This window comes from Bicyclus anynana, chromosome 10, assembly GCF_947172395.1.
Source record: "Bicyclus anynana chromosome 10, ilBicAnyn1.1, whole genome shotgun sequence".
Taxonomy (NCBI): Eukaryota; Metazoa; Arthropoda; class Insecta; order Lepidoptera; family Nymphalidae; genus Bicyclus; species Bicyclus anynana.
In genome coordinates, this window is record NC_069092.1 from 13,789,555 (window position 1) to 13,812,994 (window position 23,440).

Consider the following 23,440-nt stretch of genomic DNA (forward strand, 5'->3'; position numbering starts at 1 on the left):
GTAATCTATATATTTTTCTACCATCTTGTTCAGGTAGCGGTAGCAGTGGAAGAGCGACGCTGGTGGTATCCGCGGGCAGCGCTACAGTTACGGGTGCTGGCGCCCACTGACTCCCTGATGTGTTTGATCGGCGCGCGCGCACCGCCTGACACGCGTTTTGATGTCCATCAGACGTAAGTGCAAAGTAACATGGCTAGAAGTAGCGAGGGAAGGAGGCAGAGATGTCGTGTGACCACGAGCTATTCAAAGGTCTGGTTCGGGGTTTTGTGATTTTTTGCGCGAATAGAGTGGTGTCCGATCAGACAGGGCACTGCTGACACACTCGTCAGTATTGAGTTATTGAGTTAAAAATATTGAGTTATTGAGTTAAAAAGATAAATACAAATTTTTGCGAAAAGGATCAGCCTGGCTGTCGCGGAATGCAGCCAGTATTCTTGCCAGCATTCTACGTGGGCATGATTTGTATAGTTATTAGGATAACTTAGTTCCTCATTGTATTCCTCATTGTATTCTTTCTCAATAAAAAAAATAAATACATAAATTGCGTTACAGATACAGATACAGATTCGTACCAAATAGAGATTAAGGCTGGTTTTACAGTCATGCTGACCGGACGCTGACCGTCGGCGCTGACAGCGCAGCGCGTAGCACGCCGAATACTGCACGCGCTGATAGCTATGCATTATTCTGAAACGCTCCCTAGGAGTTCATACATTTCGTCTGTCAGCGCCGACGGTCAGCGTCTTGTCAGCGTGACTCTAAAACCAGCCTAGGTAATAGACCAATCCATCGTTGCGCAGAAATCAGTCAGCTACCAATGCGTGTTACCCATCAATACTATATGTTATAGTATTTTTGAGTTTTCAATATTAATTGTAAGAGAAATACACTTATCGTTTATCAATCAATGTAGGAGCGTATTTTGGTGCTGATTAATGACGTGCTCCCGCGAGACAGGACATGAAACACTGCAAGCTGATACCGGATCAATAAATTACAGCTTCCGGGGGTAACCTGATAATATATTTATATATTAGTTTTGATTAACGAGTTCGGTAGATCATGATTTTTCAAGTTTGTGTGTCGTGCCAAGAAGAAGCAATGGATAAATTTTGACTGTGACACAAATTACCAAAAAAATCATTTAAATGACGGTTATTTTTCCGACTAGAGTAAGGTGGTAAAATACACCTTAGCTTATTTAGATATCTGTGCATTAGTATTTAGGCTGGTGAATTTAAGAATTACATAGTAATGTGCCAGGAAGAGCTATCTTATTTAGACTTAACAAATTATTTCCAAAATCATCTAACATATCCAAAAGTGAGTAGTATATTTTGAGTTGAGTTTAAATGTTTAAAGTGTCTGTCTTCAGGTACCTACACAATTTTTCTTGTTTTGCCAAGGACAATAATTTAAAATATTACTGACTAATACTTGGAAGGTTTTAGGTTTGGATCCTTGCTACCCGCTATGTTCCAAAGTCGCTATGAGCCAAATTCCATAGTCGCCTACCGTACTTAGGTATGACAGAAGGATAGGCTGAAACACTTTCAGCTTTTATAAGATTGCAAAAGTCTGGCTACCACAGTTTTTCGATATATAAATAAATAAATAAATATACTTAAACAATACACATCACTATCTAGCCCCAAAGTAAGCATACAGAGTAGCTTGTGTTATGGGTGCTAAGATAGTCGATATTATAATATTAATATACAATTATATACTACATATAAATACTTATATAATACACACAGACACTGGAAAACACTCATGCTCATCACACAAATATAAGTGTCGATATTGTTCAAACGTATTTTTCTTCATTTGAAAAATAACTCGAGCTGAAATTAAAATACAATTCATCATACAGTCGGTTTGTCAGAACTCAATTTGCCCGGATATTGCTATTATCCCATACGTCTCGACACACGCGATCGAACTCCTTTTATGTTATTGACAATAGACTTATTGCGGCGAAATTGTGTCACTGTAAAGACAGCATCACAGTATTAAGCCGCGTCCACACGTGTCATATATCAAATCTAATATTTATTTATTTTAAGCATTCTCTACATAATTTTAGAACTTAGTAACAAAAATATATGTTAGTATTTTCAAAAACAGTGGTACATAATATTTATAAATATGAAAATAAAAAACAGTTTACCTTAACTTTCCCCATTAACTGGTTGTTCATCACGTGATCCATTTATACCATTCATATAAACTTTTTCATTAGATTTAGAATATCATTTATATACACTTTTTCGTTTCCGAATTTTTAACGTTTATAAATATCGATAACATGGCTAGAGGCCCAGGCCTCCTCAAAGAGGATAAGATATGGTGCTTTCACCCACCACACTTATCTAGTGTGGTAGTAAGCTAGTTTAGGGTGATAATTTTTTCATTTTATGACTCTGCGAGGCACTGGGATTTGACATCACCAACTTTCCAACTCCGGGCTGAAAATTGAAAATAAAAAGCTCAGTATAAGAACGGGTATTCATAGTACCTCTAATAAGATCTTACCAGATTTGGCTAGGCAGGGAGCACAACACAAGCGAAGAAGGGGAGTGTGACCGTCAACCTTAGCCCTACACCCTTTGGTGACAAGTCCGGGGCACTGCTAGGAGATTTTCTCTCTGCAACATGATGGAACCGCCACCCATATGGGGAATCTATGAAATGCTAAGATAGTCGTCGTATTTCGGGTCTGCTAGTTTATATAATGAAAATATTGAGACAATTCTTCCTTACAGGCCACCAGAACACGAAGAGCAGCCAGGCCCGGAGTTCGTATCGGCAGGAGTGTCGTTATTCGTCGGAGGCGGCGCCTGCGGCGGCGGAGTGCTGTACCGACAAAGGAGTGCCCCCGCCCCGCACCCCCCCGCGCACCTCGTGCCCCCTGCCACTCACGACCGGCTGTGGATGTGGAAGTGCTTTAACTATACGTGAGTTTATCTGGACAGTATTTTTTTTTGGTTTTGTTTAGGAGTTCTTTGGGCCGGCTCCATATGCATTAATAATGTACTGTGTAAATACAGTAAAGCGTATACCCATAGTCGATGATACCCGAGCGTTTGTAGAATATATTAGCAATGAGCCGTAATAGCCCAGGGGATATGACCTCTGCCTCCGATTCCCATGGGTGTGGGTTCGAATCCGGTCCGGGGCATGCACACGACTTTTCAGTTGTGTGCATTTTAAGAAATTTGCGTCTCAAAACGGCCAAGGAAAAACATCGTGAGGAAACCTGCTCAGAGAATTTTCTTAATACTCTGCGTGTGTGAAGTCTGCCAATACGCATTGGGCCAGCGTGGTGGACTATTAGTCTAACCCCTCTCACTCTGTGACTCGAGCTCAGCAGTGCGCCAATATGGGTTAATGATGATGATGAATATTAGCAAAACAATTCACACAGACAATTATAATTACATTATACGTTACATGATATGTACACCCGGCCTAACGTGATGATAGGATTTTGAAGTAAAAGAAAGTACATGTGTCGACCAATCAAGGTCATATTAGACCAAACAGACAAATATTCAAGCTTCCTCTTGATTGCAATTTGCACTGACTAGCAACGTTGCTAGCAACAGTGCGAATTGGACGCGGCGCAGTGAATTACACATTCGGTGTGAATTGCTACTGAAATAATCCTCGAGCATTTTACTGTTTGGTCTAATTTTACTGATAGTTTTTTGTATAGCTGGTTCCAATTATAAAGCTTACCCACTTTTATCACGGTACAACTAAAAATGTATTCTATTTATTATTACACTAGCTGAAGCCACGCAGTTTCACTCGCGTGGTTCCCGTTCCCGTTACCCTATAGCCTTCCCCGATAAATGGGCTATCTAACACTGAAAGAATTTTTCAAATCGGACCAGTAGTTCCTGAGATTAGAGCGTTCAATCAAACAAACTCTTATAATATTAGTATAGATTAGTGCACTGCAAGTATTAGTCGCGTAGATTTCGTACATTTTTGTGTTCTGTTACTCATTTCTGATCAGCATAGCTCAATTTTATTAATTTTATTCAAATTACAGTCAGCTAATTCCTACTCATTAATAAACTATATACTATAATTATTATATAAAATACTAGCTGACGCCCCGCCGATTAACCCGCGTAGTTCGCGTTGCGGTATGAATGCAGAGATAAATTATAGCCTTTAACACTCGTAAATAATGTGGCTGTCTATTGGTAAAAGAATTTTCAAAATCGGTTCAGTAGAACCAGAGATTACCCATACAACACCACAAACTTTACCTATGTGTAATATTAGTATAGATCATAATCATCATTATCGACCCATTTTCGGCTCACTGCTGAGTTCGAGTCTCCTCTCAGAATGACAGGGGTTAGACCAATAGTCCACCACACTGGATCAATGCGGATTGGCAGACTTAGACAAACACGCAAAGAATTAAGAAAATTCTCTGGTATCCAGATTTTCTCACGATGTTTTTTATTCACCGTTTGAAACACGTGATATTTAATTTCTTAAAATGCACTCTACTGATAAGTTGGAGGTGCATGTCCTGAACCGGATTCGACCCTCCGGAATCGGAGGCAGAGGTCATATCCACTGGGCTATAAAAGCTCCGATTAGTATAGATACTATATCATCTGTGGCAGGGTCCGTTAGATTAGAAAGTGTAACATATAATACAAATAAAATAGACTAGTCCAAGCAGCTCCCATAAATCTACTAACTGCCAACTCCTCTGTAAGCTGTAAGTTATACGCTACCGAATGACAAACTACGTCCGAGCTGGAATGCTATCATTGGGGCAAACGTTCCAGCAAATGAAATGCCACGTGACGTCTGATGGAATTATAGTCAATTGAAGAGCTTCTGAACTTTTTAGGTACACCGTGCAATTTTTTTTATACAACTTCTTTTAAGGAGTAGTTTTTCCTCTCTCTAGACATCTCGTGTTTTTATTTAACACTCGCGGACGCCCGCGACTTCGTCCGCGTGGAATTCAGTCACAAATCCAGCGGAAACCATGGATTTTTCCGGGATGAAAAGTAGCCTATGTGTTAGTCCAGAGTAAAATCTATTTCCATACCAAATTTCAGCTAAATCACTTCTGTAGCCGCAGCGTAAAAGAGGAACAAACATACTTACACACTTACACACTTACACACTTTCACTCTTACACACAAACTTTCGCCTTTATAATATTAGTGTGATATTAGTGTGATAATATTAGTGTGATTAGTGTGATAGTGTGATGTGACTAGCGGACCCAGTCAAGCTTCGCTTTGACTTAAGTGCACTTCTTCCCTACCAATCTAATCTATCTTCCCTATCTATCTAATATATCTAAGTAATCTAATCTCGAGTTTTAGCGAGACTAACGAACAGCGCATTTCATTCATTCATTTATATAGATATTTATATTATTTTTATAATTGACTACACTTCATTCAGGGGTGGGGATTTTCATACTACTCATTACAAGCTAGCCCACTTTCATTATATCTTTCATAGATTGCATCATCACTTACCATCAGGTGTGATTGTAGTCAAGGGCTTACTTGTAATTAAATAAGAAAAGTTTCTATTTATGAAGCTCTTAAAAATATATTGGATTTTTCCCCCAAACTCTCATCATGCCAATAAACCATAATCGCCCCAAATTAATAGCGTCCATGTTAATTAAAAATCAACATAATAAGCACTTTATTACCACCACACCGCAGCATCAGTGACGCAATACATCGCCGAAAGCCAAAAAACCATTTTCAATATTGCGTTCATTATTTCTACAATGTCAGTTAAACCCATCAAATTGGTTTGCGGATATTGTTTTTCGATAAAATCATTGCATTGTTCACTTTAATTATTATCATACAGTAACTTGTTCGGGCTTGTAGCATGCATGTATGATATTACCGTAATATCGTGTTCCACGTTTTCCATGATCCCTTAATTGAGTAACAACATTTTGTTATTTAGTTTATTGTGTAAAGAATTCCTAACATAGCTAGATCGTTGGTGCAATGCTCAGCCTATTCGACTTCAGATCTTTGATAAGCGAAAACAAAATAGGCCTCATCAGTGGTTTCATAAACATATTGGTTTCATACAATCAGAAGTTAGGAGTCGCGTTGATTGAAAACACCTCAAAAAAGCATTGGCATCATTCTTGTTTCTGATGTCTTTCCGAAAATATCGAATCTTGCTATACCTAATAGTGAAAAAATATATTCTACCAGTGTCAGCACAGACACTAGAACACTATTAAGACTTATGCACAATTGCACATATATAAACTGGAGAAATACATAAACACTTGTGAAATATTTCCCACGTACAAGGTAAATTATGTAGCAAATTGGCCGCAGGGGATAGAATTGTTCTTGTTCTAATTGACATAGTAATGTCAATCAGTTGCCGCTACAATTATAAGCATCTACAGTTATTCTTCTTCTTGTCTACATTATGGAATCTCTTCTTGTCACATTTTGTCCAATATCAATCTGGTTTACTAACTAAACGAGTCGCAAAGTTGAAGTAGCAATGTGCCAGACATATAGTTCCGATGGATCCGAAGAACCGAAGGACGTTGAGGGTGGTTGAGGTCCCATGGTAATAAAGCGCATGTAGGTCGACCACCCACCAGGTAGAGTGCCGACATAAAGCGAGCAGGGATTGATTCCCTGGATGCAGGCGACTTAGGATCGTGATGTTTGGAAGTCCCTACAAAAGACCTATGTCCTGCAGCGGCTATCGGCAGATATGTCGGCTGATATGATGATGATGATGGTGATGATAAATCTAATTTACTAATATATTTTTTTTTAATTTCAAACTAACCTTTGTATATTTTATTCACAGTACGCAACTGTCAACCGACGGTGTCACAATAGCAGCTCCCTCCGAAGCTGGCCGTTGGTCGCTGTGGGCTCTCTCACTGTCCAACCGTGGTCTCCGCTTCTCTGCCCCGAGGACCATCAACGTATTCCGCCCTATACAACTGGACTTCGCCCTCCCACCAGCACTGAAGGTCGGGGAAACTGTGGAGGTTGATGTGAAGATCACCAATAATATCAATAATTGCATGGACGTAAGTATTTTAGTTCCTTTAATAAATAAACTAGTTTTAACCGCGCCATTTCACTCGCGTGGTTACCGCTCCCGTAGGCATACGGGGATAATATTAGCCTATAGCCTTCCTCGATAAATGGGCTATTTAACACTGAAATATTTTTCAAGTCGGACCAGTAGTTACTGAGATTAGCGCGTTCAAACAAACAAACTCTTCACCTTTATAATATTAATATATATAGTATACACAAAATATTATTATATTTATAGTGCAGCGTAGTTATTCTAAGTTCCCACAAATTTTTAGTTTGGAAACCAAATATGCCGCTTATAACGGAAAGAAGTCGCTATTAAAAATAGGCCTTCATTAAAAAGAAGGTGTACATAACTCATTTTAGTTGGGAATATAGGATGAAAAGATAAGATAATCTAAGAAATATTCATGAAAATCATCAATTCTAAGTTTGGCAGCGACACTGTGTAACGTAATAAATGAAAATTCAGAGCTTCCATGATAATTTTGTATGTGATATTATTTCCGGTACCTGTTATTGTATTTACGTATTAGTTTTGTTCTCTGCCATTGTTTAAGATATAAGACATTGTAAATCAAACCTTATCTACTTTTATCTTAAGTCTAAAACCACTTGCAGTAATTTAGAGGCAAGAATAAACTATTGTTTGGTGTTTCGACGCCACCTTACGTAGGTGTGTTTGCTAAACTGAATTGGGTTAGCGACACGCAAACTAATTAATATGTGAATGTTTCAGAATTATCCTAACCACAATATTAAAACAGTTTCAGTGGTTTCAGTACAATACCACGTTGAAGCCAATTAGAGAATGCTTTTGACTATGCTATGTCATACCTCTAACACATTAAAGCGTTCTATTTTAGATTTGTTTTAAATTATTTCTATGCATTACTTCGTTCGCGTGGAATTTAGTTTTTCACAAATCCCACGGGCAAAGTGAATTTGTATTGAATAGTAGCCTATGTGTTTAATCCGGAGTAAAATCTAATTCCATTCCTAATTGCAGCTAAATCGCTTTAGTAGCCGCAGCCTAAAGGAGGAACAAACATACACACAAACTTTCGCCTTTATATTATAAGTGTGATTTTAATCTTCAACTCCGAGCCCTTTTCCTATCTTAGTGGGGTCGGCAAAATTTGTCATTCTTTTCCATTATCGTCTATCATACGTCCTTACATCTTTCACACACTTCAAGCAACTTTTCTTTGGCCTGGGATGGAATGAAAGTCATATTAGAAAGATAATGTTATAACTGCAAGTTGCAGTACGCAAGAGGAGAGAAACTCTTGCGAACTGCCACTTGCAGTTATAACATTCTCTTTCTAGTATGATTTTCATCCCTTCGCATCACGTCCTACCTACGAGTAGGTATACCGAGTTATCCTTTGATTGCGCTACTTTTCTGTAACAAAAAGTGAAAAAGCTTTAAAAAAAATTAAATGCACTAACCTCCAGATCTACTTGAATAATTATAAAAAAGGAATATGGCAATCAGATTGATAAGAAATAGGTCATAAAATCAATTGTTAGTCCACTCTTATGATTTACATTATTTATATAATATAATATTGTACGTCCACTCTTATGATTTATATAGGAGAATTCATAATTAATTTTACCACCTAGTGGTAAAATTCAATGATTTAAAATAAAAATACCAATGTTTGGATACATAATGCATGTACAAAAAACAACAACTTTTCTCTTTTCTCTTTCTCATCATCTTTTGTCTTTACAGTTTTTGCAGGATTTTAAGTTTCGATATGTCTTTCTTTCCCGAGGCAATCAATTTGAGACTGACAAATAAATGTTGCCAACGTATATTTTAAAGCGACGGTGGCTATTTGTTTGCAAACTGCGACGGCCATCGAGCAAATGACGATTTCCAACGGAAGCCTTTGCCAAATAGTCCGTTAGATACGCCTTTTTGATGTGGACTTTACATCCTCTCTCAAGCTCTATATTTACATTGCCTAGGATACCGTCTAGTTTGTATTAAGTTTCAGATAAACGTTCTACCGCACATATGTCAAAATACCTATTTTAACACTGCAAATTTTATATACTAATATTATAAAGCTGAAGAGTTTGTTTGTTTGTTTGTTTGATTGAACGCGCTAATCTCAGGAACTACTGGTCCGATTTGAAAAATTCTTTCAGTGTTAGATAGCCCATTTATTGAGCAAGGCTATATATTATCCCCGTATTCCTACGGGAACGGGAACCTCGCGGGTGAAATCGCGCGACGTTAGCTAGTTTTATATAAAACTCTTTCCAGTTTAATCTGAACACTTGTTTATGGTCGTCCAAAAGATGTTTTTATACTTACTGCACACCTACAAATAACAATCATAATAACATAAGAAACATAAATATGAAAATGAAATCATATTTCAATATTAAGAAAGTGGTGGTAATGCTGGAATTATTTGGCACAAAATATGAACAGATAATACACAAAGACTCTATGTTATACTTATTTATTAGCAATCCAAATTTCTAGAATGAGTAAACATGGTGACCTTACAACGTAAGTTACAGTAACTAGCCAAATTAAATTTAATCATTAACATTAATAATGGATTCATACGAAGATCACAAATATTCTTCGCTAACAAATAATTAAAGTTATTAGCTTTTTATAGAAATTTAGAATTTTTATAAAGGTATCCCTGTACGAGTAGAACAGACATATATAGACGATAGAAATTTCAATATTGCGTACCTAGAGTATCTAAGTTATACTTAGTAGTTAGTATTTATTAACAAAACAATTTTTTAGAATGATAAAACATAGTGACCTTAAAACATAAATTATAGCCAAATTAAATTTAATCATTATCAAAGTTTTGTAATGAAAACTTTTTTGATTGAAAGGGATTCATCCGAAGATCACAAATATTCTTCGCTAATAAATAATTAAAGTTTTTAGCTATTTATAGAAATACCTGTGTATAATGGCATCCCTGTACGAGTAGAACAGGCAGATTCAATTTTGCGCAACTAGAATGACTTGTAATCAAACGCACTTGTGAACTATGTGCACATTTTCGGAATGTCTCCCTTGGGTGTTGCTGAAATTTGGAAGTAGCTTTATAGTTAATGTTGCTCTACTTTCGTCCGTTACAATATTTGTTCGAGATGCAGCCATCTTATTTCTGAAACTTCAGTGACTTCCTTTAAAATAGTAAAGATAGTTATTCGAACTTAACATAATGTTTCAGTGTTCGTTGTGCGTTACTCGAATTTCTTCATGAATTATTATTGAAGATTGTAAACTTACTGTTTTCTCATCTCAAACAACGCTTTTCTCATTTAGATCGCTATCTCCATTATCAAATTTCTCTATTTCATACCATTGAAGTGCAAAATATGACTGAATTATGATGAGCTTAAAATTAAAGTTAGTGTTAATCTAACCATGCATTGGCAAACTACACGCGTATTCATCATAACAGCACATCTGTTTAGGGATAACTGTTTAAATACAATTTTAAATTAAACAAACAAACATTGTAAGTTAAATAAAAGCTTATAATAAAATACGTAAGAGTACTATTCGTTCGAAAAACTTTCTCAATAAAACAGTTCTTCAATCGCACTGAAAATACACGCGACGGCAACAAAATCTCCATGTTACATACTGTCCAATCTCAATATTTAAAATGCATTCCGAGGTGTACGTGCGTTGTGATTTGTTTGCGAAACGGCGTCCTCCATCGAATTCCAATAGGGGATTTGCATCGAGATCACATGCCAAATAGACCGTTAGACAATGTGTCCTGGCGAAGCGGTTTGCAATTCTATTACTGTTACAACGCTCGGTATACTGTCACCAGGATTAAACGTTGCCAAAAATATGTGGTGCTTCTAAACTGTGCAGTAAAAATACGCTATTATTTTAAACATTTTAGCAGTCTAGCTTTGTGTGACCGCGATTTACTACAGTCAACCTTTTTGTCTGTTGCCAAGCATTGCTATGATCCGACTTGAAAAGCATGGCTGTCGCTGTGACTAAAGGCACATGAAACTTAACATCTACGATTGATGGTCACAGGGCGGCACTTTGTATTTTGCTTTTTTTTAAGTGATAGTTTTCCACTTATCATTCTGAGTATAATTTATCCAAATCCAAGAGTTTTCAACTGGATCTTCGTAAAGTTGTCATACGTACTCTTTTTATTTAGGAAATAGCTTTATTGGACATTTTTCAAATACATGGTTAATATTCCATTCACTTTAGCGGCTTATATGGTCTGTGAATCACAGAAAAATCGACAAGCACAGCATACATCCATATTTATAGGAGTAAATTTACCTTAATGTATTATACCTTTCCAGTTCTTTTTTTATTTATTGAGAAAGAATACAATAGAAACATAAGCTATCCTACCCTAATAACTATACAAATCATGCCCAACTGGAATGGTCGTTAGAATACTGGTTGAATTTCCGCATTAGACATCCAGGTTGGTCCTTTGCGCGAAAAATGAGCCAGACCTTCAGTCACCAGTCAAGGCAACTAACCGCGGCTCTGACTTGAAGGTTTCCACGGCATAATGAACAAATATTTGTTAAGTTACCTTTTGCCATGGTGACACTTGGACCATGGAGTTACAGTGCCAAAAAAATTTCAACCATTTCACCGCGGCTAGTTACCTCAAATGGTGACAGAAGGGCTGACTCATTTTTTGCGCAAATGATCAGCCTGGTTGTCCAACGCAGAAATGTAGCCAGTATTCTTGCCACCATTCCACGTGGGCATGATTTGTATACTTATTAGAATAAGGTAGATTAACTTCCTTATTGAATTCTTTCTCAATAAAAAAAGTTAATAAAGACTTAAAATATAAATGATGACCTCTTACAACAGAAACGAGTACATTAACTACTCCAGAAACGTAGCGTCGTCTTCAAAAACTTCAATTATAAAATAAAACTCTTCGTAAATTTCGTTTTCGGAATTGCTTTTGAAACTTTCGCAATACACTTAAGCAGTTTCTTTTAAAGCGTCTAATTAAGTAGAAGGACTTCGTTCATTTGCGAGATGACAAAACGTACACAAAGTTGATAAAAGTTTTAATTTCGCGAAACAAGAGCGAATTGTAATCAAGCGGACTTGTGAACTAGTTTGCATTCGTAGTCGGAATGTGTCTTTTGGGAGACGACGAAATTTCAACAGCTATGGAACGTACAGGAACTTCGAAAGTTTATTTAGAACTCAGGTGTTATTGGTAACTGTTAGGTATCTGGTGTATGATTTATGGTCTAGTTTATATCTCATAAGTAAATGTAAATATTACTTTAGTAGTATATAGTCAAAAGATGTTTTGTAATAAAGCCTATACCGGGAAGTAAGTCCCGCCATTGGGTTGCCCAAGTAGCGAATGTTTTGGTCTGCAGAGTATAGAATAACAGCAAAATTACAGGCATATAAGGCTTAACTTACTCTCTGGTTACGTTATAAGTTAGTAAAACTGTGGGCCTCAATAGAGAGGTCCTAGATTCGATTTTCAACTTTCAGCTCGAATATAAAAAGTATAAGTCTTCGTGGTTTTAGTGGTGATGGTGAGTTTTTAATGGTTATAAGGTGGATGGGTTCAAATCAAAGGTCATTTACAAGGTTAGGGAGGCCTCGGTCATAGCTAGTTACCAACCTACCGACAAAGACGTACCGCCATGCGATTTAGCTTTTCGATACGATGTCGTGTAGAAACTGAAAGTGGTGTGGATTTTCATCCTACTTCTAACAAGTTATCTCGCTTCCATCTTAGATTCCATCATCACTTACCATCAGGTGAAATTGTAGCCAAGTGCTAACTAGTTAATAATAAAAGAAATTCTTCAAGAAATTATTTTTTGCTTATTTCATCTTCAAAGTGAAATGCTTGACTTATTATTATTTAGGCTCACCATTACTTACTTCTAATGCTGATTGGAGTGTTTCACAATAGGTTGGTAATGTTTAGCTATTTAAAAAATTATGTCAGATATTAGTGATAATAACCAAAACCGGTGTCTTATCATGCTATCCAAACGCAAAGCTAACAACACTTACCTCTTACAACTTCCCAATTTAGTGCTGTAATAAAATCGCAATAATCATAATTTCATAGCCTGACCTAACTCGTACTTTGGTCCTCCTTCTATCCTACTAATATTATAAACGCGAAAGTTTGTATGGATGTTTCTTACTCTATAAAGCCGCTACTACTGAATAGATTGAAAGGAGATGGTCAAAACCCAGGATCAGTCATTGTATCCTGGCGGAAATAAAAGTAACTATTTTTGATTATACAAATCTACTAATTTGCTTTAATTCTTTCGAAATAATATTCAGCCTCTCCCGAAAAATGCAATACTACTATGGGTAATAATGGCGGATTGATGACGTTTTCAATGCAGTAGTCGATTTGACATTTGCTGTCAATTTCCATTCAAAAAAAAATAAGAGCGCCATCTTGATATAACACAAAAACTTGGATTTTAATTATATTTATTTCTTTTTATTTAGTTAGATTTATTCGCTAGTAATCTATAGCCTCACATATAATATTAACCCATATGTCAGTATATACTATTAATCAAACTATTATACATTTGTGTTATAGTTTAGAGTAATCTGATCCGGTTAGGGTCCGAGCTCCCCTACTGACAAATATTTGTATTTGACATGAACTACCGAATATCAAACAAAGGGACGGTAACCAAACATACATTAAAATATTGAGCGGTGAAATAATATGTAGACCAACGGATACCATTTATGTTAGTTTTGTATTGATATTGGATAAAATAAGTATGTCTTGACGGACTCCGTGGCGCAGTGGTATGCGCGGTGGATTAACAAAACTTAGGTCCTGGGTTCGATCCCCGTTTAGGCCGATTGAGATTTTCTTAATTGGTTCAGGTCTGGCTGGTGGGAGGCTTTGACCGTGGCTAGTTACCACCCTACCGGCAAAGACATACCGCCAAGCGATTTAGCGTTAAAGTACGATGTCGTGTAGAAATCAAAATGGATGTAGATTTTCTCCTTGTAACAAGTTAGCCCGCTTTCATTTTAGACTGCATCATCACTTACCATGAGGTGAGATTGTAGTCAAGGGCTAAAGGTTCCCTACCCCTAACCTCTTTTAAGTATAAGTACGAATCGTTTGTGTGGGAGTAGGTATGGAAAAGTGTTGTTTTTTGACTTTTTTTAATTTGTAATTTTTATATTATAGGTACAAACCTTGTCCTAATAATAACAAACACATAAAACCAACAATCACCTAGATTAGTGCAGTATTTCGATCACATACATTTCGAAGATCCATTTGTAACCGACTTCAAAAATATGTTTTTTTTTATGTTTATAACTTCATCTTGATCTCGATTGCCTTTAAACCGCTCAATAGAAAGGACATAGGCACGATGTTATTTTTCGCGTTTTGTATTGCATCTTTGATTATTTTTTTATTTATATACTTATTTATTGGTGCTACATAATGACGTGTGTATTCTCCGTATACATTTATTTAGTATCATCATCACATTATCAAACCATATTCGGCTCACTGCTGAGCTTCAGTCTCCTCTCAGAATGAGAGGGGTTAGGCCAATAGTCCACCACGCTGGACCAATGTGGATTGGCAGACTTCACACACGCATAAAGAAAATTCTCTGGTATGCAGGTTTCCTCACGATGTTTTCCTTCACCGTTTGAGGCACGTGGTATTTAATTTCTTAAAATGCACACAACTGAGAAGTTGGAGGTGCATGCCCCGGACTGGATTTGAACCGATTGCCTCCCCCTCTCCCTCCGTAATCAAAGGCAGAGGCCATATCACGGCTCTCATATATTGCTTCTCATATATTTATTTAATATATTGTGTCCAAACATGAACACAAACTATATCTTATCTTGGATATTGCTTACGATTAATGAACAATTATACCCACTCCATTGAGTCGTGTAGTCGCTTCAATACCAACTAGTCGTGTCTACGATACTCTGGGGATACTTTCTCGGAATTAGCTGAGAGAGTTACAGCATCCACTTCATAATTATTATCTCTAGACATGCCAGCTTCAGCCACCATTGGGATATCTTATAAATGCTGAGAGCAATTCGACCATCGAGGAAATTATTGAGTTCATATTAATACTATTAACTATAATGGATTGAAGTACTCTAAGTTCATGTTTAAGTGTTTCATGATAATATATAACTCAATTGGATATAAATTAAGTAATAATTCCAATAATCATAAATACCTAATTAATATTTTGTTTACTGTAAGTAATTAATTGAGCCGTGATAGCCCAATGGATATGACCTTAATGAGGGTGTAAGTTCGAATATTTTTGTTATGTTGGATCGATAAGTGCATTTTAAGAAATTAAACATCACGTGTCTCAAACGATGAAGGAAAAATATCGTAAGAAACCTGCACCAATAAATAATGTGTGTGTGCCCTCGTAGGAGCCGTGATAGCCCAGTGGCTAACAGGGCTCTTACGAGGGCAGAGGTCATACCACTGGGCTATGACCTCTGCACTCGTATGTTCCAATTATTTCGGGGCATGTACCTCCAACTCTTCAGTTATGTGCATTGAAATTAAACATCATGTGTTCAAACAGTGAAGGAAAAACATCGTGAGGAAACCTGCATACTTGAGATTTTTCTTAATTCTTTATGTGTGAGAAGTCTGCCAATCCGCATTTGCGCCAGTGTGGTGGACTATTTTTTTTTTATAAATAAATATACTTAAACAATACACATCACTATCTAGCCCCAAAGTAAGCATACAGAGTAGCTTGTGTTATGGGTACTAAGATAGTTGATATTATAATATTCATATACATTTATATACTACATATAAATACTTATATAATGTATAAATACAGACAGACACTGGAAAACACCCATGCTCATCACACAAATATTTTCCAGTTGTGGGAATCGAACCCACGACCGTGGATGCAGAAAGCAGGGTCACTACCCACTGCGCCACGCGGCCGTCAATTAGTTTAATCCCTCTCATTCTGAGAGGAGACTCGTGCTCAACAGTGAGCCGAATATGGATTCTTAATGATAAAGTAATAACCATTTTTCGGGCTATGATTCAGTGAACCTCTATGATATGCAAATATTAATGTACATTGTATTTCAAAAATACGTTCATATTCCAGGTAACCGCACTTCTAGCTCTTAGTTCTGGAGCAGCATTCGCCAGTACTGGTGCTCTGTACGTCACAGAGCGCCTGCGACTCGGCCCACGCGGTGGCACGCAGCTGGTGGTGCGCGTAGCTGTCAACACTCCTGGACGAAAGAACATTACAGGTAACCACCACTTCCACGACCTGAAAACATGACATAAATGTTAAATTTTAAGAAAAAAAATATTTTATACATTTGGGTATATACTCGTCTTGCATGTCTCAGTTTGCCGGGCGTCGAATATTGCGTTATAGACTACAATCCCTTGAACAAAAATTACATGTGAAATGAACCAACATGAATAACGCTTAGAAGGCTGTTACTATATCAGAAAATAACTCTGAGCACTATGCCGACTTTTCTAAACGGTACAGGTGAGTACAGTGCTATTTCAAACATGATTAACAAATTTACTAAACTTAACTAAACTAAAGCAATACATGATGTTTTACATATCATACAAAGAAAACAAAAGATATATTCTTCGTCGTACCACAAGGAATAATCCTTGCTCCAAAAGAGTTCCTAACTTGAATTCAAGCAAAGACAAAGCCCGAAAAATTATTCACGTTCCTCACCCGAGCGACCTCCGAGGCGAAATATTTTAATGAAGTTCACGATCAAAATTCTCGGCATCATCTCGCGTCGCTCCTAATTGTTGAATCAAAAGCTCCCAAACTTTATGCCTTACAAAACGCCTGCGTAACAAAAGAATTTCTAGCTGCCTAAGTAATTCTCGAGTAACACGGTGTCGAGTTGGCATTATTAACTTGTTAAATAGTGATTCCTTGTTTAGGAAGTCATTTTAAGAGCTTATGTGCGTTTTTAGATCGAGCCGACAATGCACGTTGTAAACAATTAGAACTTAGGTTAGATAATTAGATACTTACGTGCCTCTATGAAAGTTCCGTTTTTTTATTTTTTAAAAGTTAGTCCTTGACTACAATCTCACCTGATGGTAAGTGATGATGCAATCTAAGATGGAAGCGGGCTAACTTGTTAGGAGGAGGATGAAAATCCACACCCTTTTTGGTTTCTACACGACATAGCTGGACGCTAAATCTCTTGGCGGTCTTTGCCGAGGGTGGTAACTAGCCACGGCCGAAGCCTCCCACCCGCGAGACCTGGTAGTATTAAGAAAACCTCAATCGGTCTAGTCGGGGATCGACCCCGGAACCTCCGTCTTGTAAATCCATCGCGCATACCACTGCGCCACGGAGGCCATCAGAAATATATCCGTCCGTTTAAAAATAAATCAATACATAATAAATTGTTTATAAAATTTTTTAATAAAAATAATTTTACACTTTCCTTAAAGCTTTCCACTTTAAGGAAAGACGACAAAAGTACATTATTCAAATACTAGCAGATGCCCGCGACTACGTCCGCGTGAAAATCGATGTACATTTTCGAACCCTTCGCCCCTTCTATTTACATTTTCGATTTTTTATATAAGAATAATAGAAAATCATAACCCCTATACAATACAGTGCGGGTTTTTTTTGCTTGGGTAAAATGCCCAGCCTTTTACATATTGCGTTGGTTTCATAAACACAAAGATAGCAATTTACTTAATTAAATTAATTATTTAGTTTCGGTTAGCTCGGTGAAACTATTTTTATTTTGGTACTACAAAAATAAACTTTCCAATATAGAGCTTACCGAAAATATTTTTGACGAAGCAAATATGTTTCGACTAAAATAGCTCAGGTTTTACTAAATCTCGTTTCTCAGCAACACGAAGGCATTTCCGCGAGTGATTTTAGCCTTTATTGAATAACCTTCTTGTAACATAATGTGTGAAACAATTTACTCAAGTATTTGTTGGGGCGGAAAATCTCATGTCTTTTTACAATAAAAGAGCTTGCGATAGCTAACCTCAATTTATGAAGGAATTTTGTTTTGACGGCCTTCGTGGCGCAGTGCAGTGGATTTACAAGGTGGAGGTCCTAGGTTCGGCTGGGTCGATTGAGGTTTTTTTAATTGGTCCTGGTCTGGGAGGCATCGGCCGTGGCTAGTTACCACCTTACAAAGAGATACCGTCAAACAATTTAGCATTCCGGTACGATGTCGTGTAGAAACCGAAGGGGGTGTACATTTTTCATCCCGTGCCTGCAGCGCTTACGGCTTGATGTCCGATAAAACTGATCGTATGTTGGTCGCGATCGGCATTATGTCATACATATCGCAACCGACACACAATCAATTTTATCGGCGGTCAAGCAATTAGCGCTGTAGACATGTGAGATTACTTGATCGTCAGTGGCTGATATAAGGGATTTTAAACACACACGGGTGATCTTGCGGTCGTCCTATTATTATCAGTATAATCAGTTACATCAGCCAATGTAATATTAATGTGTTATTCTACATGAATGACGTGTTGACATAATTCATGCAATAGACATAGACGCATCTAATTTATGTAACTCAATATCCGAAATTAACATTTAAACCGAACATGTCAGCACAATCACGTTTAATGACGTCATTTCGTGAATTATGCAAATGACAGGCTATCACAAAGAGCTGCGGTACCGTCAACACGATAATTTTAATTTTGATTCATCTAGTTTGATTCGAGAATTTTGAGCCTAAACTTGTACTAGCGGTCAAGCTTTGCTTTGACTTATGTGCACTTCTCCCTACCATACCCTAATCTACACCTACCCTAACCCTAAATAAAGGTATTGAAGCAGTCTTGAATCTGAAGTATATAATTAATTTTGATAACAATTAATACCTACTTTAGAGCCTTTTCTAACGGCGGCATTTCCATTATTGTCTTGAAAATAAAAGAACCCCCGATTATAATAGAAGTTAGACATAATATGCTGTCGCGACACTTTTTGTGTCTGTCTGTCTGTCGCGACACAAATAATGATGTGTTCTGCAAAACTGTAGTCATTATTTTATTCTATCACCAATAGCTTTAGCAGAAGTTGAAGTTTGGAGTTTTATGAAGGTTCCCTATTTTTTTCAAATCGATTCAGTAGTTTCGGAGCCTATTCAATTCAAACAAACAAACAGACACACAATCAAATCTTTCCTCTTTATAATATTCCTCCATATAATATATTCCTCAATATAACCCATATTCGGCTCACCAGCTCAGCTCGAGTCTCCTCTCAGAATGCCCACCTAGATGTCCACATCTCGAATGTTTAAATACGTTGCTATACGAACACATATAAATAGTAATGGCTAGTAATAATTGACGAAGCAAGCTGACTCGCCTGAATTGATTGATGGTAAGTGGAAAACCTATAAACAGAATAACGTAACGTTCGTAGACCATGTAAGAAACACAGTGTCACCCTGAGTCCTCCAACCCGAGGCGTAGGTTTAGTTTAGAATCGGTTCTTTACAAACTACACACTGCAGTAGCAATAAAGTCACGGAAATTCAATAACACTACAAATATAAACATATGTTATGATTGCTTGCTAGGGCATAAGTGACAATTTATAGCGATTAGGTAATTTATTTTAGTGGAATCCAAAGCTCAAACTAATGCTTACATGGATTTTTTAAATAATGTCATTATTACACGACCCAATTCACGTGTATATTTTGTATATGCACGACTAAAGGTGATATCAGACGGTTCACTCGAGTGAACATTCAAACAAATGAATGCTTAATTTTTCTTTCATTCCATGTTCACACGACTTACTGCCAATGAAAAAACAAAGAAAAGAACATTTTAAGAATTATCAATTTCTATGGGAAACGTTTTCTATGCTTCTTTTTTACCAAGTTTTGGATTAAATGATCACAAATTAAATGGATTCCGAGACACACGACTTCACCCGATGACATTTTTAAAGTAAATAACAGATGAATGTTCTTTTCTTTTTCATTCGCTGTAAGTCGTGTGAACATGGAATGAAAGAAAAATGTAGCATTCATTTGTGTGAGTGATCACTCGAGTGAACCGTCTCTTATCACCCTAATCGGAAATCCACCTACAGTTCACAATTACGAGTTATTTCGTGCAATTGGTTTTAATTTAAAGCTAAGTTTCAGGTGTTTCATGTTATTGAATAAATAAATCAATATTTTATACATTATGTTTGTTTTTACTTTATTTTTTTAGTTTTATACCAATGTTTTTTAACGATATCTATAGTTTCAAAATCACTAAACTGATAAAGATTAAAGTTAGGACAAAAAACAATACCTAGATTTTCTACCGGGACCCGGGTGACGTCACAGCCAGTAATAACTAACCAAACTATAAACCGCTGGTATCTCGAGCCGTGCACCACACATAATCATAATAATGTGAACAGGAAATAAAATGTAGCTTTGTATGGCGATGGAATATTACGGGAACAAATAAAATAGTTTAGTGTAGTCGTAACCAAGGGTTATCGACGTCGAGTTATTGTCTACGCATTTCGTTATTGCTACATAAGTCTTCAAATATTGTTTGAGGTTCTGTTCGGGTGACAGCGATTTTTGTCGAATATATTTTTTAAGGGAATTGTACTGCAAAAACAAACGGAATTTTCTTGGTTCACTTTAATTGGTTGTTCCACTATCTGTATATATTTCTGGCTATTTATCTAAGTATCATCATCATTGACAAGCCATGTACGATTCACTGTTGAGCACGAGTCTCCTCTCAGAATGAGAGGGGTTAGGGCAATGGCCCACCTCGCTGACCTAATGCAGATTGGCAGACTTCACACACCTAGAGAATTAAGAAAATTCTCAGGAACGCAGATTTCCTCACTAACTACGAAATAAGTTTAAAATCATTAGTTCCTCACGATATTTTTTTTCCTTCACCGTTACACGTGATATTTAATTTCTTCTATCTATTTATGTCTTACCTTTTTCCTAGTAAAAATTAAGTCAGTCAAAATTTAAAGTCAATTTGGTCAAAAGGTGCCTACTTACTAATTCCACATAATTAATTCGACACGCGAAAGAATCATAATCTGCACTATTCGTATTCGTATTTACCAGAAAACACTACATAGAAAAAGAAAAAAAAGAACTTACTAATTTACTCACCAGAAGATATTGTGCATGAATAATTCGTCTTTTTGTTATTCATTTCGCGTTCTCGAAGAAATATACATTTTTCTCAACTTAGTGACATCTTAATATATGCGAATAGTCATCCATCACGATATCTTGAAAACCGCTTGAGGTACGAAGTTGAAATTTGGCAGGGAGGTAGTTCATAGTTAGGTTTAAGGTCCACTAACTAAGGAGGTCTAACGGCGGATGAAGTCGCGGGCGTCCGCTAGTTATAAATATATTCAAGAGCCAAAAATTTTAATTAATACAATAAAATCTAATATTCTCTATGTTAAAAGTAATGCTGCAATATATCTTTCCCGAAGTTAATTATGGGAGCTACTCTGTTTACTCGCAAGTTAGAACGTTCGCACATAACCACGTTTTACGACTCTTAAACACTTGCTTCCAGCAACTTCTTTGGAAAATTATATCGCATGTTGTTTTACATCAAGACAGACGAGTATATTATAATCTTTTAAATATATTTTTAGAGTGTTTTTAAAATAAAACTGTTACAGCATTTTCTACTCAACCTCAAACGGTTTTTATAGATAAGATTAAGATTAATGCAAAATAAATTAATTCCTCATATCTTCTAACCTCTGGATTATTAATTAATACTCACTCTCATTTAAATATTGCGAGTCACATATCATAATCATATACTCTGCTGAATATACAAGTAAATAGGTCATCACACGATGCAATTTAGAATATATTTTAAATTAAATGAATTATTCATCCATGTACTGAAACACAACTCCACGTTCTTCCACAATGCAAGCGTATACATACTACTATCATCCAGCTCTGCTTATCAGAATTGCTCTGTACTATAAAAACGACAAACGGTACTATAAAAGCGATGGTTAAAAATGTGGGCCATCTGCTTGTTCTTTATATCCGTGGACGAACTTCTTATCACAAATTTTATTTATTTATTTACTTAAACTGTACCACCTGTGTTTTAGAACCACTATGGCACCCAAATCAGACAGATAACCTGCTACGAACGTTTCCTTCCAAAGAGCCGGAACATCCTCAGGAGATCCTTACAACGTTCAGATGCAACGTTCAACTTCGCATTATGCGCTTCCTTGTCATTAGTTTGTCAACATCTCTTGATATCATGACGTCAATGCTCCTATTTCGGTGTAAAACGTGCCCTAAAAGGTCTTTGGTTTTGGTGACATTGTCGCAAGGACTAGTCAGTTTCAGCAATGTGGAATGTTCCATTGGATCCATTGTTGCTTCATATATGACGCGGAGAATTGTGCTGGGTTTTAGTGGGTATTCTGGTCCTGGCCCGGTGAGTCTCACATACCTTCCTGAGGGAACCGCAGAGTCTCTTCTGCGACACCTTCGGGAGGGATGCGAAAAGCATTTCCCAGCAAGAAAAAAATAGAATTCGTCAGTTTCTCGCGGATAATAAAAAATTACGAATCATAATTATTTATTAATCATGAATATTGTTAATTGCATAGACTTATATTGCATATCTTATTTCTCTTTCAGTGGAAGTGACCGGATACAGCGCAGACAACTGCTCAGTATCCTACACGTCGTTCAACAACGAGACTCTAGTGGGCTCAGTCATCCGCTCCGCCAGTGTGTTGGTCCTGCCTGAAGGGCTCCACAGGAGTGACACGCAGAGTGCATACTTTTGTGCTAATGGTTAGTATTTTTTTTTTGTTAATAATCTATACTAATATTTTACAGCTGAAGAGTTTGTTTGTTTGTTTACTTGAACGCGCTAATCTCAGGAACTACTGGTCCGATTTGTAAAATCATTTCAGTGTTAGACAGCCCATTTATCGAGGAATGCTATATGCTATAAATTATCCCCGTATTCTTACGGGAACGGGAACCACGCAGGTGATACCGTGCGGCGTCAGCTAGTCCGTAATAGAATAATAATTAATCTTTCAACAAATCATCCCAAGTTTTAATTTCACATTTAAAAGTATTTTGGGGTTGTCATGGAATATTGTTCATAAAAGCCATGTATGCTTTCTATTCTAGCATCTAAGACGGAAATCAATCCTTATATACCTCTCGGATTTGACTTATTGTCTTCATCATTATTATC

General features: G+C 36.9%; 1 protein-coding gene across 1 annotated transcript in view; it reads left to right on the top strand.

Annotated features, from left to right (window-relative positions):
- The window catches only part of LOC112048003 (C3 and PZP-like alpha-2-macroglobulin domain-containing protein 8), a 242,446-nt gene that overhangs the window by 209,236 nt on the left and 9,770 nt on the right, over positions 1-23,440 (top strand). Inside the window, exons 11-15 of the mRNA XM_052883732.1 lie at positions 34-173; positions 2,769-2,960; positions 6,868-7,096; positions 16,287-16,437; positions 22,867-23,025. Coding sequence (XP_052739692.1) covers positions 34-173; positions 2,769-2,960; positions 6,868-7,096; positions 16,287-16,437; positions 22,867-23,025 — 871 coding nt within the window. The remainder of the gene's footprint in view (positions 1-33; positions 174-2,768; positions 2,961-6,867; positions 7,097-16,286; positions 16,438-22,866; positions 23,026-23,440) is intronic.